Source organism: Diabrotica virgifera, chromosome 4 (genome assembly GCF_917563875.1).
Source record: "Diabrotica virgifera virgifera chromosome 4, PGI_DIABVI_V3a".
NCBI lineage: Eukaryota > Metazoa > Arthropoda > Insecta > Coleoptera > Chrysomelidae > Diabrotica > Diabrotica virgifera.
Window position 1 is genome coordinate 215,027,138 of NC_065446.1, and position 19,172 is coordinate 215,046,309.

At 32.7% G+C, this 19,172-nt stretch overlaps 1 protein-coding gene across 1 annotated transcript in view; it reads left to right on the forward strand.

The window, feature by feature from the left end:
• LOC114338702 (protein artichoke) overlaps positions 1-19,172 on the forward strand; it is a 422,944-nt gene that overhangs the window by 201,330 nt on the left and 202,442 nt on the right. The window contains exon 4 of the mRNA XM_050649868.1: positions 2,658-2,959. Coding sequence (XP_050505825.1) covers positions 2,658-2,959 — 302 coding nt within the window. The remainder of the gene's footprint in view (positions 1-2,657; positions 2,960-19,172) is intronic.

The window sequence follows — 19,172 nt, forward strand, 5'->3', positions numbered from 1 at the left end:
TAACTACATTTTTAGACGGTTTTTCGCAAATAACTCAAAATTAAGTATGTTAGCCAAAAAAATGTTCTTCTCAAAAATATACAATGTAAAATAGTAAAAAAATGATGTACGCATTAGGCCTCTGGACCTCGTATAACCAGAGTTATAGCCAATGAAAAATATATTCATATTCACCAAATTTCAAATAGAATATTTCGAAGTGAAATACGGGGAAACCTCGATTATCCGTCAGGGCACCGGACCAAGGGTATGACGGATAATCGAAAAGACGGTTAACAGAACATTTAAAAAAATTTAAATTCATGGTGCCTACAATTTTTAAATTTTATTTGCATGCTTTTTTCGACAATATAAGAGGGATTTGTGTTCGTACAATCGAATCAATTTAGTTTAAATATTCTGCAATCTTTTTTTTTTTGTTTTACCCTTGATGGTTGATTTGCAACTGATGAATTTCTTAATCGGCCTTAGAACATGTACTACTTTATTGACTTCTTCTTGTCAATAATATCATTCGATGAATTGTTGCATGTGCGATGCAGCTTCCCTAGCTTCTTTACGCAAATCTCTGTCAGTTGCAATAGCATCATCGATATCGCCACCGTCACATTCCAAGTCAGTGTTAGCTTGTGAACTGAATCTGTTTCGTCCACTTCTGTTGCCATTTCAACGATTTCATCATCTCTCAGCAATCGGCGAATTTCGTTTGGCTTATAGCAATACTTAAACAAAATGAATTATGAATTATTGATGATTCCATTTTTGCTTATGTAGTCAATACAACTTATGTATGGACCCTGACGGTTAACAGAGGTGACGGTTAATGGAGAGACGGATAATCGAGGTTCCACTGTATCCAAAAAATTAAGCATTTTTTGGGGAAAACCCATTGAAACTTTTTTTAAAGTGTTTAAAAAAGCTTTATTTCTGTGTTTAAAAGCTTCTATAGTGTTAAAAAAAATAAAGTTGGTCCCTTTTGTTTTGGCAAAAAAAAATTGTGAAGACCACCCCATAATTAACAACTTAAATGATATTAATCGTTACCGCTCCACAAATTAGTTTACTTATGTTGTGTTTATAAGATCTGTAAGTTTAATCGATTTAAAGTGCTTATTTTTTAAAAAATTTGGTTTTAAAATAAAATTTTTAAAAATTTTAATTTTGAAAAATATGCTTTTTTTCAAAATAACTTGAAAATTGTTAGAGATACCAAAAATCTCAAAAACCAAAAAAGTCAGCATTGTTTTTCTGAATATCATGTATTTTTTTGTTTTTCTATTAGACAAAAATTGATTAAGATTTGGTGTTTTTAAATTAGCATACATTCGTGATCAGTGACTCGTTCAACCCATTTTAACTACAGCCCTTTCAAAAATAAGTACTTTGAACTGATGAAACTTACAGATCATATAAACAATACACGAGTCAGGAAACTTGTGAAGTCGTAACGATTAAGTTCATTTGAGATACTAATTAGGGGGTGATTTTCCCGATTTTTTACCAAAAAAAAGGGGACTAACTTTATTTTGAGCGTAACTTGTTTACTTTTAGTGCTAGAAAATTTTTTTAGAAAACAAAAATGAAGCTTTTTTTAAACACTTTAATTAAGTTGGAATGAGTTTTCCCCGAAATGTGCTTTGTTTTTGGTTATTTCACGTTGAAGTATTCAATTTGGAGTTTGACGAATATGAACCAATTTTTAATTAGCTATAACTCTGCTTCTGCTAGGTATAGAGACGTGATATATACACCATTTTTTTTTAAATTTTACATGCTATATTTTTGCTACGAATGTTTTTTCGATAAAATACTTACTATTTCAGTTATTTGCGAAAAACCGTCAAAAAGCGTGGTTATTTTGTTGAAAAAATGAACATATTCACTGGCAAAAAACTCGAAAAGTATTGACTTAGTGAAAAAAATCTATAGAACAAAAGTTACTTAAAATTAGTCAGTTTATCCATTTTCGGACTCACTTTGGACGAATATTTTTTCGCCCCCAAGAGGAGGTGAAAACCACCCTCGGGGCAAAGCACATATCGGCACAATATCACTTTTTTCCTTTGACTTGTTAGCTATGTGTATGCCAAATTTCATGCCAATCCAAGCGGTTCTTTAAGATTTAGAGGTTTTGCAATATTTTACCGTTAAAGAACGGACTACACAAAACGTACAAGAAAACGTAGCGTGAAAACGGGCTTTTAGATATCTTTCCAACACCGCCTGGGAGATGTCTTTTATCCATGTGGTTGCTAGTCTCCATCGTTTTCGTTGTTCTGTGGGGGTCCATTCTAACAATTTTTCTTGGGATTCTTCTTTCCTCTTTTCATCTTACGTGTTCGCCTCGTTCTAGCTGTTGTCTTTCGACGCCATCTGATCTGATCTGATGATGATTGTTCTTTATATTCCCATTTGTTGCGAAAGTCGTCGTTTCTTATGTGTTCTAATATAGATCTTCTTGCTGACCTACTCCTTTTTGGAGGAAGATTAGCAACTTACCAATCGTAAAAACGATTACTGCTTAGAAAAACAATGCTAATAGATGACCTAATAAAATCTGAAATAATCTCTTAATAAATGATTATCCACTACTTAATATTTAATGATGAAGAGTAGTCTTAAAAATATTTATGTAAATATCATTTATATTTTTACAGAGAATCCTCTATCCTGTAACTGCGATTCCCAAGAATTATGGGAGTGGCTACGAGACCACCAGAAATTGGTCGAACATTCAGACAAGCTGGAGTTGCGTTGTGAGCACCCGCCGGAACTTCGGGGGAGAATATTTTTGGAATTGGACCCAGAGCAATTCTGTGACCAACCTATGGTAGTTAAGCTTGGAATCCAGGATATTCAGCCGTTTTCGGTTCTGGTTTCTTGGCAGAGCAGAAATCATTCTGGGCTTAATGGCTACCAAGTGGCGTACTACTCAATGGATAGGGTAGAAGAAATGGAGGTAAGTCACAGTGTAATAATAATTTATAAAAACTGAAGAAAAATATTATTCGTAAGAGGTATATTTATTTTAAAAAACCCAAAAAGTGGCTACAAATACAATACAGAACGTTTTCGCTCTAAAGAGAGCATCATCAGTGTCCTTTGCAAGCTCTACATGATAAGCCACCAAAAATACATCGGTTAGAACCGTTAGAATGTCGACTAAATGGCTTACATTAGAATATTAAATGCTAAATTTTGATGATGGATGAAATTGCTTAGGATCTACACCAGTGGTTCCCAACCTTTTTCGGCCTACCGCCCATTTTTCCAAAAACAAAATACTTAACGCCCCCCTTAAAAAACTCTTCCATTCTTAAAATTAGTAACGCACTTTCATTCACAATTGTTTTACCTTTTTTGGGTCAAAGGCTACCTTAAATATGATTCGACGGCCCCTTAACTAATCCAAGCAACAGCAAATTAAAAAAAAAATGTTTTATTCAAAAATACAGTATTCATGTATCGATCAAACTTTAACTTAAATACATATCATAAAAAACAATATAAAATAATATAACATTTTTAATGCGAAGGCTGAGCTTGATGTAATGATAGTAATCTGTCAATATTTGGTTCCATACTTGTCATCAGCAATCTTAAATCACCGCGCTCCACTATGGACAGTCTATTTCTCTTCTTTGTTAATAAATTGCTGACTATGCTAAATCCTCTTTCGGCTAAATACGATAAAGGAAAGGCAATGAAAAACTTCTTTGATGCAGCCCATAAAGCTGGATATAATACTGAAATTTGACATTGCAGCCAAAATTCTTGATATCCATTTTTAAATTTCACTTTTAACTCTTCATTTGTTGACAATTCTATCAATTCCTCCTGTAGTGATAATTCTGCTGTTTCTAAACTTGAGAACGGTTCTAGCACCCAATCTGGAATAATCAGACCAAGGATATTCTGAAATCTATTCCTAAAATCTTCTTGAAGTGCTTCCAATATACCAGAATGTCATCATTTGTCTCCACAGAGGAAATATTTTGAAACTGATGAAATTGTCTCCGACCCAAATTTTGCCTATACAAATTAAGTTTTGACACGAACGAGGAAATAGTTCCTTTTGCTTTGATCAAATTCAAATTATCACCTTGTAGCTGTCTGTAGGTTTGTTTCATTAAATTTATCGTATAAATCAGTTAAATAAGCAATATCGCTCTTAAATTTTAATAAATTGTCTCTCAAAGAATCATCTTTGCTTTCAAAAAAATCTAAAACTGAGTCAAAGAGATCATAAAATATTTTTAGACAGGTACCCTTCGAAAGCCATCGAACTTCTGTGTGCAACAATAAACGATTAAAATTCTCGTCGTTTTCATCACACAGTTTTCTAAACAATCTATCATTGAGAGCACTGCTTCTGATCTTGTTAACTGCAGTAATTACATATTGTAGTGAACAATGAAGGCGATCACTAAGATTTTTTGCAACTAAATGCTATCTGTGAATTACACAATGCACGGCGAGTATATTTGGTACCGCTTTTTTCAAATATGCTATCAGTCCGCGGTGTGGTCCAACCATTGCCGGAGCACCATCTGTAGCAACAGTTATGACATTTTCCAGAGGTATACCTTTATCTGTAAAATAGTGTTCCAGAACATCAAATATCGATTTGCCTTTAGTATCTGTTTCCAGTGTTCTTACAAATAACAGTTCTTGACAGATTTTTTCACTTTTTATGAAGCGAACGTACGCAAGAAGTAAAGACTCATTGTTTGGCAGAGTTGATTCATCAAGCTGTAAAGAAAACTCAGTAGTCTTTAAATAATCAGTTAGGGAACGCTCCACATCCTCAGACATTTCGTCAATTCGTCTCTGTACCGTATTACTGCTTAATGGAATTTTTTTAATAATATCAGATGCCGGCTGGTGCAGTACAGTCCGCAAAACTTCACTTACAGCTGGCAGTATTAATTCTTCGCCAATAGTATGGGGTTTTCCTGATTTAGCTATAAGTAAGGAAATGTTATAAGAAGCACGTAGCCCATCATCGTCTTGCTTTGATGCTGCTGAAAAGATACTAGCTAAAGTTCTGGACGTTTGAAATGTTGTTTTTTGAGCATTTCAAAATATGATAAATTTCTGTCTTTTCTGTCGGGATGTATTTTGGTCAAATGTTCTTGTAATCGTGAAGGTTTCATGGCTTCATTTGAGAAAACTCTCTGGCAAATTAAACACATTGGTAATGCCTTATTAGAAGGCGACTGAATAAAACCATACTTCAAATATTCGACATTGTATTGTCTGCACTTTTTCTTTGGATCGGACATACTGTAGGTATATCTGTAAAAATAAATATGCTGTAGCCACCGCTTTGATAATTTTAAATAATAAACTTTTAAATATTTTTTTAGTTAGCAAAATCAATATTTCAGAGTGGCGGAATATCCAAGCAAGTAGTCGAGAAATTTAAAACATGCCACAAGTAAATAAATATACACTGAGAGAAGAATTTGAGGAAAAATTACAAAACAACTTATTAAAAATTACCATACTGTACACATATTATAAAAATAACTTTATATTCAGTAAATAGTTTATTTTTGGCAGTCTATGATCAGATTACTATTCAGTATAGTAAATTTTTTTAAGATTTTTTGTACTTTTTCCCCAATTCTTCTCTGTGTAGGTAGGTCCTAATTAACTCTTTACTTTGATCCAGTTTGTGCAAGTTGGTACTTTTTGAATATTTTACAATAACTATACATATAAGGAAACAAATTTAGATTTATTACATTTTTACAAATACCTCGTAAATTACGATAGGGAAAAATAATAAAGAATTATAGTAAGTGATATAAATGCCACGTAGATACTTACCTTTGTGACAAATATGTATTACAATAAAATATATTTCTAATAAATGCACTGCAACTTTCTGCAAATAACACACAGAAAATTCACCACCCTGCTTTAGCGAAACAATCTCGAATGATTAAGTTATGCCTGACCATGCCGCTGCGCGAAGGAGGAGCCAAAATTCACTTAAAGCAGAAAGGTTCTACTGGAAGTGGAATTATACTAACCAAACTGAAACGTTCGACTGCAACGTCGAAATTGTTGCAGTGTTGGACTGAGTGATAAATAAAAAATTGCACGATGCATAACCAAAATGCATTTTGTGCATTTCGTTTATATTTTCGGATTCACCTCCTCTATTTCTGTGTGAGAAGCGAAAAGCAAAGTTGTTAGAAGCAAAGAAGCAATGAGTTACTTTAGGGGGGCGGCAGCTGTTCCTCAACGCCCCCAAATTTTCCTTGGGCCCAAAAAGCCCCCTTATCTCTCTTCAACGCCCACCGGTGGGCGGTACCGCCCCCGTTGGGAACCACTGATCTACACTAAGGCATTATAGTATGGTATAACTAGACCCAAACCCAGATATCCAAAGTAAAAGTTATCCTTCAACACCAAATTGTTCTATATGGTCCACATATTGTTCAGAAAAAAGTCACACCATTTTGAGCGTCGGGTTTGGGGGGAGAGGGGGGAGAAATCGGTAAATTCGTAGTTTTTTACGATTTTCGTCAATACTTCTAAAACTATGCGGTTTAGCATGAACAACCTTCTATACAAAAATGTTCTACATTAAATTTGAAATAAAAAAGGCCTTATGCATATTGCATAATCCTTCTAAACTGAACGGTTCCAAAGTTACAGATGTAGCATTGTATAATTGGCCTAACCCAAACATCCAAAGTAAAAGTTTTCCTCTAACACCAAATTGTTATATATGGTCTACATATTGTTCAGGAAAAAGATATATCATTTTGAGCGTCAGGTTTGGGGAGGAGATGGGGGAGAAGTCGGTAAATTAGTATTTTTTTAAATTTTTTCGTCAATATTTCTAAAACAATGCTTTACCGTAAACAATGTTCTATACAGAAATGTTCTACATAAAATTTAAAACAAAAAAGGTCTTACACATAATTATTATAAAATCAAGGGTTACAGAGTTACGGAGGGTGAAAAGTGGAGGTTTTCGATACTTTTTATATTTTTTCGGCAATTTATAATATTATTACTAATGAAAGAAATTTTCTTTAACAGGATTGTCTTTTGTAAATAAAATTTGCTATTTCAGTGGCCGATGGTATGTTAGTGATAAGTAAGCCCTTGAAGAAACGTTAACCTCACCACCCAAAATCATCATCAATTGCCCAAAAAATATAAAAAGTGTCAAAAACCTCCACGTTTCACCCTCCGTAACTCTGGAACCGGTGATTTTATAACAATTATGTATAGGACCTTTTTTGTTTTAAATTTTATGTAGAACATTTTTGTATAGAACATTGTTTACGCTAAAGCTTAGTTTTAGAAATATTGACGAAAAACCTAAAAAACTACTAATTTACCGAATTCTCCCCCATCTCCCCCCCAAACCGGACGCTCAAAATGGTGTCACTTTTTACTGAACAATATGTGGACCATATAGAACAGTTTGGTGTTGGAGGAAAAATTTTACTTTGGATGTCTGGGTTAGGCCTTTTTTTGGACCAATTATACTATACGACCTATGTAACTTTGAAACCGTTCATTTTAGAAGGATGGTGCATAGGGCCTTTTTTATTTCAAATTTAATGTATAACATTTTTGTATATAGAAAATTGTTCATGCTAAACCGCATAGCTATAGAAATATTGAAGAAAAACGTAAAAAACTGCGAATTTACCGATTTATCGCCCCTCTCCCCCCAAACCCGACGCTCAAAATGGTGACTTTATCCTGAACATTATATGGACCCGGTGCCGCCCAAAATCCCGACAGCCAAAATCTCGACAGCCAAAATCTCGACAGCCAAAATCCCGACGGCCAAAACACCGACACGCCAGAATCCCGACACGCCAGAACCCCGACAGGCCAAAATCCCGACATGTAACAATCCTCGCATAAATAAAAATTCCGACTTTTGTTTAATACTTTTAATACAAAATACTCTTGTTTAGTAAAAAAAAAAATAGAAAACAGATGGCCATAAACAAAAAACAAGAAATAAATGTAATTATATGTTAAAAAGAAACTTATCAAACCTGTCGGGATTCTGGCGTGTCGGGATTTTGGCCGTCGGGATTGTGGCTCTCGGGATTTTGGGGTAGACCCATATGGACCATATAGAATCATTTGGTGTTGGAGAATAACTTTTACTTTGGATGTCTGGGTTGTGCCATTTTTTGAATCAATTGCATCATAATATTATATGACCTTCCACGAAGCACGTGGTTTGTTGAGTTGAATTCTCTGTCTGCACATAGCATATTTTTTCACCCCAAGGCAGGAGCACTCATCGGCATAATATTACTTTTCTTCTTTGATATGCTACCTATGTGCATGCCAAAATTTCATGTCAATCCAAGTGGTTTTTTTTTTTATTTGGATCAAAAACTGTGATTCAATGTACTAAGAGGATTATAACACCGATCGACTGCCTGCGCGTTACGCTATTTTGCTCAGTATGCCTTGTCTATCCTTATTATGTCTATGATTGTAACTTGCGCACATTATTTATTGACGCATTGATGTGACATTTGTGCGTTGAGTACTTATTTTAAAGTTTTGATGACTTTTCGTTTACTTTTTAGCGTTGTGTTAGATCAAAAATATGTTTCAAAAGTTTGGAATCAAGTGACTAAGCCTAGCCTTTCTAGATAAGAGTATTTTTTACTTTAGGTTTGATGATGATATTAAAAATTACCAATAATATTAATTGTACACATAGGTATATATACACACACAAATTTATCTTTTAGTAAACTCCATGAGAAATTTTGAATTGCTCAGTTAGTGTTTCCCGAATTTATACATAAAAAAACTTGAGATAATATTAAATAATAGTAGAGGACTTCTAGAGGACTAAAATTTGTATTGAACACATGTGTTAAAATCGTTCTACGATGTTGTGGATGTTAGTTGTAAGCCAAAACTTTTTATAGAGATGTTGCGAAAAGATGAATGAATTTGAATATATTTTATTATGGATGAGAATGTATCAATTTTCGACAAGTTCAGAGCTAGATAATTAAATGTATACCCTGCTATTTGATATCCCGGATGATAGATTCTTGGGCTTATTGCGTATAAGTCGTTGTATAGCTTTAAAATGTTTTCAGCATAAAGAACCACGACTTGATTATTTTTTAGGAAAATTGGTCTGGGTGCGGATTTTAGTAAGAAAGGTTAATATTGCAGTGGTGGTTAAGTTTGTATTGATTACATTTTTGTTTGGTGATCACATTGTTAGTTTTAAGCTGCCCTCATATTCAAAAGCAGCTTTTGGGTTACGTTTGATATTCATTGGTCATTGGTCAAAGTTACAAGATATCATAAACGTATTCACCATAGTGGTGAAGAAGTTGCGTATAATTTAGGGCCCAGTACTCTGGGCTAATTAGCAAAATTCATGGAAAAGTTATTTACCAGCAATTTTATTGCTGGAATCGAATTATAAGATCCTCCATATTAATAATATAGGTATGCAAAGTCCGCAGGTAGTGTGCTACTTTTTTTATAAACAAAATGGCGCCGACAAATCGTATTTTTTTAAAATTATTGCTCTATAACTCCGAAGATTTTAACTTTACAACAAAAACATTCAAATAAAAATTCACCACAATTAAATTCTGCATAGAGATATGATTTTCACGATTTGCTCCGAAGAAAATTTTCCTCAGAGAATGCGGGTTTTCCTAACAAAAACTCTAATTCAAAGCTTTTTTGGTATAGATTGTAATTCCAGAAGCCGGAGAAAATTAAACGAATATTTTAGCAACACTTCAATTGTTAATTAACAATTTATGATCGCAATAAAAACCAAAATAATCATGATACATTGATCAAACTTATAAAGATTATAAAGATGAGATGCTTATTTAATATTTTATCGACAAAATATAAATTTTTCTTTTTTTTGCATAATCTTTAAATTTTGAAAAAAAAAAAAAAGTTATAATACGCTGGTCTAATTAGTAAAGTACAAAGAAAGGTTATTTACCAGCAATTTTATTCATCATCATCATCATCATCCAACCAATTCACGTCCACTGCTGGACATAGGTCTCCCCCAATTGTTTCCACACTTCACGGTTTTGTGCTGATTTTTGCCAGTTTTTACTAATCCGCCTGATATCATCTGTCCATCGTGTAGGCGGCCTTCCTCTACTTCGTTTATCTTCTCTTGGTCTTTTATTGGTCTCTTTGGTAATTTTATTGCTGAAATCTAATTATAAGATCCTATATATTATTAATATAGGTATGCAAAGTTCACAGATAGTGTGCTACTTTTTTTATAAACAAAATGGCGCCGACAAATCGTATTTTTTTCAATTATTGCTCTATAACTCCGAAGCTTTTAACTTTACACCAAAAACACTCAAATAAAAATTCACCCCAATTTAATTCTACATAGAGGCATGTTTTTCCCGATTTGTTCCGACGAAAATTTTCCTCGAAAAATGTGGGTTTTCCCAACAAAATCTCGAATTTTCAAATAATTTTTTTTTGGCTAGTAATTATTTATTAATAATTATATAGCTTAGTGAAATAAAAGATTTCTTGGTATAGATTATAAATTCAGAAGCCGGTGAAAATGAAACCAATATTTTAGCAACAATTCAATTGTTAATTAACAATTTACAGTCGCAATAACAACCAAAATAATCATGAGACATTGATCAAACTTAGAAAGATTATAAAGGTGTGATGCCTATTTAATATTTTGTCGACAAAATATAAATTTTTCATTTTTTTGCATAATCTTTAAATGTTTAAAAAAATTGTTAAAAACAAATTAACATTTCTCAGAAATTTTTTATTATATTCTAATTTTAAAAAATACTTAAAATGCGTATTTCATAGGTCTTGAAAATGAATGCTTTAAAAAAATTTTCCAACCATTTGCAAAAAAAGTTATGAAACAGCAAATTAAATATACGATATCTCCGTTGTTAGTAATTTGTTTTAATTTCATTCAAAGCTTAAAAGTGAGTCTATGATACAATCTGATTACTCACAAAAAATGTCAAAAATTAGTGCAATGGTTATATTTTAATCAAAGATTAAGAATCCTTTTTTTTGTAATTTTTAGCGCAAAAGTTGGCCTGATACAGAGTCGGAGCTAAAATGTTCAGTCGAAGCGACTGACACGCAGCATACATTATTTATTAAAAGTGTACGTCGCGCGGCCGCCGGTCGTCGCTCCGAGTAAAAATTTTAGCTACAGTACTGTATTATTCTAGTTTTGCACGTGTATATTATAAAAAAATATATTTATAATCTTTAATTAAAATATAACCATTAAACCTATAATCGATATATTTTTGTAAATAATTAGCTTGTACTTTAAACTCACTTCTACGCTTTGAAAGAATTAAAAAAAAATTATAAACACCGTAGTAATCGTATGTTTACTTTGCTGTATCATAACGTTTTCGCAAATGGTTGCAAAAAAGTTTTAAAGCATTTATTTTCAAGATATTTGAAATGCGCATTTTAGTTATTTTTTAAAATTTTAATATAATAAAAACTTTCTGACAAACGTTAATTTGTTCATAACTATTTTTTTTTAACATTTAAAGATTTTGCAAAAAAATTAAAAATTTATATTTTGTCGAGAAAATGTTAAATAGGCATCTCATCTTTATAAGATTTCAAAGTTTGATCAGTGTATTTTAATTATTTTGGTTATTATTGCGACCGTAAATTATTAATTAACAATTGAATTGTTGCTAAAATATTCTTTCAATTTTCACCAGCTTCTGGAACTGCAACCTAAACCAAGAAGGCTTTTAAGTCACCAAATTATTTAATTATTGGTAGATAATTACTTATCTAAATCTTTATTTGAAAATTAAAAATTTTGTTGGGAAAACCCGCATTTTCGTCGGAGCAGATCGAGAAAAACACGTCTCTATGCAGAATTTAATCTCGGTGATTTTTAATGGAGGGTTTTTGTTGTAAATTTAAAATCTTCGGAGTTATAGAGCAATAATTGAAAAAGACACGACTTTCGTGCGCCATTTTGTTTATAAAAAAAGTAGCACACTATCTGAGGACTTTGCATACCTATATTATTAATATATATGATCTTATAATTCGATTCCAGCAATACAATTGCTGGTAAATAACTTTTCCCAAAAATGGCCTATTCTCCGATAATCAGCCCAGACTACAGGTTGTTTTTTGATTTTCTGTATGGGGTTTTATAAACTTAATAAAATATTGTTAATGTAAATTTAAATAAACCAGGAAGAGTACACGTACAGACACTGCAAATTATTATTTCCCAGAAGTCTAAAGTTGCAAACAAGTTTAAAATTGTATTTAAAATACCAGATATCCACTTATATTTTCCCCCATTTTAACTGCCCATTACTTCTAAACGGCTCAAGATAGAAATATGAGGTTTTCGTTGAAATGTTTAGTTTTAGTAAAAGTTTTGTTTGAATGGATTGACTTTTTTATCGCTTTTAAAAAATGGAGGATTTTTGAAAAAAATCGTTTGTTACTTTTTTTAATGAAACATCCAGTATATTTTTTTGTAAATCGAAAAGCCGGTCATTTACCTATCCAGCGATATAACGTTTTTTTAAAATCGGTTGTCAAATGACTGAGCAATTAATTTTTAAAGTGAGAGATGCAATGTGGAACTCACGTAACATAATATTAATTTGCTTAGTTATTTCTCATTATAGGTCTGGATCTCGCGTATGAAAAAAAAGTTGATTAATAGCAAGCTGAAAATTTGTTAATAGCTTAAGGGTGTCTAGTCGGACAAACTTTGATATATGGGAACACTGGAACAGGCGAAGTTTTAATTGTGGAACAGGTTAAAAATTTGGAACGCTCAGACCACGAAAACGGCACATGTATTTTGTCCGACAGAACAGACTTAAACTCTCCGAATAGAGATTAAACCCTCATGCAAAAATCAGACTGCTATTTATCACCAAATGGACGTTTTAATGAGTGGAACATGTAGAATATGTCAAATGACAGGAATTATAAGAGGTGATAGATAGCAGTCTGATTTTTGCATGAGAGTTTAATCTCTGTTCGGAGAGTTTAAGTCTATTCTGTCGGAAAAAAAATGTGCCGTTTTCGTGGTCTGGCCGTTCCAAATTTTTAACCTGTTCCACAATTAGAACTGCCCCTGTTCCAATGTTTCCATGTATCAAAGTTTATCCGACTAGACAACCTTAAGCTATTAACAAATTTTCAGCTTGCTATTAATCAACTTTTTTTTCATACGCGGGATCCAGACCTATTATGTTATTTCGTTATGTGATATCCACGTTGCACCTCTCTATTTATAAATTCATTACTCAGTCATTTGACAACCGATTTTAAAAAACTTTATATCCCTGAATAGGTGAATAACAATTATTTCAACTTACAAAAGAATATACTGGGTGTTCCATTAAAAAAAGTCAACAAAGTTTTTTTTCAAAAATCCGCCATTTTTTTTTCGTAATTGTATGTATGTATATGAAATTCAATCCATTCAGACAAAACAACTTTTATTAAAATAAAACTTTTCAGCAAAAACCGCATATTTCTATCTTGGGTCGTTTAGAAGTTATAGGCAGTTAAAATGGGAGAAAATATAAGTGGACACCCGGTATAACAGTATTGAATGATTTCGGCGAAAACGGCCAACTCGTACCTCTACACTCTCAAATTCTTGAGTGGTTTTAAAACAATAAAAAAGTAAAAATCTAATGGATAAGTCAACTGACTTGCGTGAGCAGAGTTTAAAAATAGTATTTATCATTGTACTTGCCAATGTACCAATTTTATGTGTCACAAGAGAGGTGTGAGCGTTGTAACAAAACAGGTTGTTCTCTTTATACAGAAAATTTTAGGCTTGTAATTGGGGAAATCAGAGTCCCTCATCCGTATACCGGTTGTAACTGGCAAGAGGGATTAATCGACACCTGATATGAAAAACATTGTAACTCACTTTTGCTTAGTTTACAGGAGAGCGATTCAAAGAAATTTCCGCAACATTTTTTTACTCTAACTTTTCGTCAGCTCGTCAGCTGTTCACTTTTACATTGTTGTTTACATTACTGGTCCTGATGTAGGTTGAGTTACAATACCACTTTTATTAAGAATTTTAGGTGAAGATCATTGTAAGTGGTATATATGTTACAGTTCAAGTTGATTATCCAGTTGGAGTTGACTCCAACTAGTTGGAGTCAACTCTAACGGCTGGTTTCAGTAAAAGTTGATTATAAATATAAAATGAAGATTTTCACACAAACAGCCGATTCTAGAAATTAAATGTTACTGAATATTTCCAATTAGTCTAGGCTGTACCGTCGCCCCCGTTAGATAAATTACTCCGATTCGAATTTTTTGCACAAACTTACTCAAAAAGAGGTCCTTATAACAAATCTACTGGGTGCCAGGCAGTACCTTGATCGATAAATTTTTTAAACAATTTTTTTTAGACAAATTCACAAAAATAATTTTTTCACTTCGAACAATTTTTTTTAGATGATTTGGGTTATTCTGAGCAAAAAAAGGTATTTTGTGATTTTTCTCTAAAATTGATTGTTGTCGAGTTATACGCGATTTAAAATTTGAAAAATGCGAAAATAGCCATTTTTAAGGCTTAATAACTCGGTTAAAATCCATTATTATGAAAGTCAGAAAGTGACCAAATCAAAGTTTATACAAGATGCAGCAGAAATTTTTGTCACTATTTTATTACTAAGCTTTATCTTTAATTATTAACAATGAGCGCTAAGTGCGTATTAGGCGGCCGTCAATGGTGAGTGCTAAAGAGATGCACCATTCCAGCCGTCCAATGGTGAATCTCACTCGCACTCACATTGACGGCCGCCTCAATACACGGTTAGCGCTCATTGTTGATAATTAAAAATAATATCTTATTAATGAAATAATGACAAAAATTTCTTTAGGATCTTATAGAGGTAGCTTTAATCTTTGATTTTTTTTTAGTTTCTGACTTTCATAATATATAATATCGTATGGCATTTTTGCCTTTCAGACAGTTCCGGCGCCAATTACATCTTTAACCCTGTTTCAAGTAACTAGTGTCGATGTACACCGGCCCAGGGGGACCGACGTCTTAACGTGCTCTCCGAGGCACGGTGAGACGGCTCGTGTCATTATTGGAAATGAAAATGGTTTGTCTTTAGCAGGGCTCGAACCCACGTGCACTGGCGTATGAGGCCAGCGATTATGCCGTTACTCCACGACTCTTTTAACTTTGCAACCTTTCTCTCTTGTCTGAGAACACATCTACATAAATATTCGCTTTTGTTGCTGTGATCAGCCAAAAAAATTATTACATAAATCGAGTTATATATTTTCAGATAATTCCGATTTATATTTTCTCTTATAGACCAGGGCGGATCTGTAAAAATATTAGTACATTTGGACGTTGAGAGGTGACTCATATTTTTTTGCAGAAATTGCTTGAAAATAAATCAAATAATAATATTTGAGTTATCCTCCCTCTCAAAATGGTCCGGAACATTGTTTAAATAATCAAAATGTCAAAAAATTAAGGAAAAATTTGTGAAAATTTTGTGAATTATCAAAAAAAATTTATCTATCGAAATCGGCGGTCAGAACAATTATAAAGTGCAAGGAAAAAATTCTCGATGCTGTAAAAGTGCACAACCTTTGAATTCCACCATCGTACGTAAACGTCATGGTATTGTCGCCGATATGGAGTCAATGTTAAAATTATGGTGTGATAATCAGGTGAACGTGAAAAATTGTTCTATTGACCAGAACACAGTGTGCTCCCAAGGTAAGCTAATGTTTGATAGATTGAAGGAGGATGCTGAAGAAATCGCTAAAGATGAAGAGTTTAAAGCTAGTAATGGTTGGTTCAGTCGATTCAAAAGTCGCTGTAATTAACATAGCATCGCAGAAAGCGGAGAAGCGGCAAGTTCTGATAAAGTAAATTGCATTTTTTTTAACTTCCGGTCCCAATTAAAATAATTTATATCCATACATATACGAAATTATAACCCGACTTACGAGAATTCGACTTACGCGATTATCGCTCGGTCCCACCTATCGCGTAAGTTCGGGGAATTACTGTACTTGAAAATACCTTTAAAATGAGCAATATTAAAGCTCGATTACATTCAAACTAAGCGAGATACGTTGCAAAAAAAAGTTGATGACTAATGTATCTTAAGAAAAAATGAGAAGTTTATTTAACCCCCATTCACCAGAACTTAAATGCATCGTTTTAGTTGTACAATACCTTTTATTATAGTGTTATTTCTATGTTAAAAAAGTTGGACGGATTTAAAATAAATGGTTTTTGAAAAGAAAGTAACATCAAATTAAAGGGCGCATTTTTAAATTTTCTTAAAAATCTTAATTTTTCTCCAGGTAACATGAAAATAATTAGAGATAAAGTAATGTAAAATAAAAACAAAATTTTTGTCTAAAAAACCCTACATTTTTGTATCGTATCTTTTTTTCGTACCTATCTCTTATCATTTTCAAGTTGCATGGAGAAAAAAAAAAGATTTTTAAGAAAATTTTAAAATGCGCTCTATAATTTGATCTTATTTTTTTTCAAAAATCATTGATTTTAAACCCGTCCAACTTTTTGAACATAGAAATAACACTATAATAAAAAGTATTGCAGAAGAAAAATGATGCATTTAAATTCTGATAGATGTGGGGTTAAATATACTTCTCATTTTTTCTTAAAATACATTAGTCATCAAATTTTTTGCAGCATATCTCACTTAGTTTGAATGTAATCAACATTTAATATTGCTTATTTTAGAGGTTTTTTCAAGCACTACGAAAGATAATAGTATCATTTTACACCTAAATTGTTACACCTCTTATTTCAATTTAAATACACCGATTTGAGCATGCACCAAGAAAGCAAACTCTTCTCACCTATATGGTATTCCACGAACATACGCCTGTTTTGGATTATTGCGACAACGAATATTTTACTGTGCAACTAGAAGTATGAAAGTAAATTGGTCTAATATGTATTCCAATAAAAAGGATCTATTGTTAGTTAATTATTTCAGTTAATAGATGTTTAGATACACGCAAAAATTTATTGTGAAATTTAATCCAAAAATAGCAAAAATTTTTACGAAAGCTGATACAAATAAATGTGTATTGAGTTATGAACTAAAAAGAGTTGAACCTAGTGGAGGTGTTAAATACAGCGATAGTAACTTATAGATTGACGTTATATTGATTGTTTCCCACCTTTAGACGAATCGGACGAGTTTGAGAAATGCCACTGTCACAGTGACAGTTTTAGTTGACATACTTCTCTGATACGTCTAAAGGTGGGCAACAATCAATATAATGTCAATTTATATGTTACTTTCGCTAAATTTAACAACTCTACTAGTTTTATTTCTTTTGATTCCACAATTTAATGTTTTCCATCTTTTGCACTATTTTGCTAGTTATTAGCGCGCTCATCACTGTATATCGCTGACTGATTTTTGTTTTAAGGCTGTTCGTTAAGAGAGAGTTTAGTGTAGTCTAGTGTGTTTGTTTATTGAATCCAAATATGCCGAGACGTGTTTTAGATGTAGATAACTTTATATTTAATGTACATGCTTATTTTACTGCTGAGAAAATTAACGGGGGCCCATTGCGACCAGTTCAATCCGTACATAAACGTGTTTGTGATGCACTCTGTATTAGTGAAAAAAAAACTAGTCAGTTTTGCAAAAAGAAAAACGTGGACAAAGTGAACAAAATGCCGCACAATGTAAATCTCACCGGCATCTAAAGACTGTAGATCTTCCCGAAGGTTGCAAATTTGAAATCCGTGAGACAATATATAAAATGTGTGAAAGGAAAGAACATGTCTCTTTAGATTCAGTGCTAGAGAAATTAAAAGAAAGAAAAACATTTGAAATTTCCAGAACAAGTCTCTGGAGAGTTTTGAGACAGATTTGCTTTAAGTTCAAAAAGGAAGACAATAGAAAAGCTTTGTGTGAAAGAGCTAGTGTCGTTCACAAAAGAATCGAATTTTTAAGGAATTATAAGAAATTTAAAAAAGAATGTTCGTCCTTTGTTTATTTAGACGAAACATGGATTTTTTCTAAAGGTGGTATCAAACGAATTTGGCAGGACGAGAGTACAAAATCCATAAAACATACCGATACCGAGGGAAAGAGATATATTATAGTTCATGCAGGTGGAAAACATGGTTTTATTGAGGGAGCCGATCTAGTGTTTTCATCAAAATCAAAATCAGCCGATTACCATGACAATATGAATACGGTGATGTTTTTGAAATGGTTGAAAGAAAAACTGTTGCCAAGTTTACATGAACCATCCATTATAGTACTGGATAATGCTTCGTACCATTCGGAAATTTTAAATAAACATCCAACAAACTCCTGGACCGTAGATAAAATAAAAGAATGGTTAACGAATAAAAATATTACATTTCCTCAATATTGCTTTAAGCCTCAACTACTAACGTTAGCTAAAAGTCATGCACAACCAAACATACATATGGTAGACGAAATTATACATAGCTTTGGATATCGTGTGTTAAGACTACCGCCCTATCATTGCCAATTCAATCCAATTGAATATATTTGGGGGATATGCAAAACATTTTATGATAACCATATTGGATACAAGGGTTACAGTGAGGAGGCAGTCTTGGAAACATGGCAAGAAGCATTGGATACTGCCACTCCTGAAATATGGGAAAAAAGTGTAAAAAAATGTGAAAATTTAATTGAAGAATGGTGGATCCGCGAAGGTCGCATCGAAGCAGTTAATCCTGTTATAATTTACCATCCGAATGAGGATAGCGACGACAGTGATTCTGATTATTGCTGTGAATCTGATGGTTGATGATAGTTTTAGAAGGTTAGGATAATAAGAGAGTAGTTAAGTCTTTTTGTTTTTGTACTACTGATTGAATATTCGACTAAATAAAATAAACCCTTAGAAACCTTGTTACACTTCGTTTAAATCACTTTATTCAAAAACCGATTTGTTTACAAAACTAAACTTAATGATAGTAATTATATACCAGGTGCTCACATATATTTTCCCCCATTTTAACAGCCTATAACTTTTAAACGGCTCAAGATAGAAATATGCGGTTTTCGCTGAAATGTTTTATTTTAGTAAAAGTTTTGTTTAATGTATTGAATCTT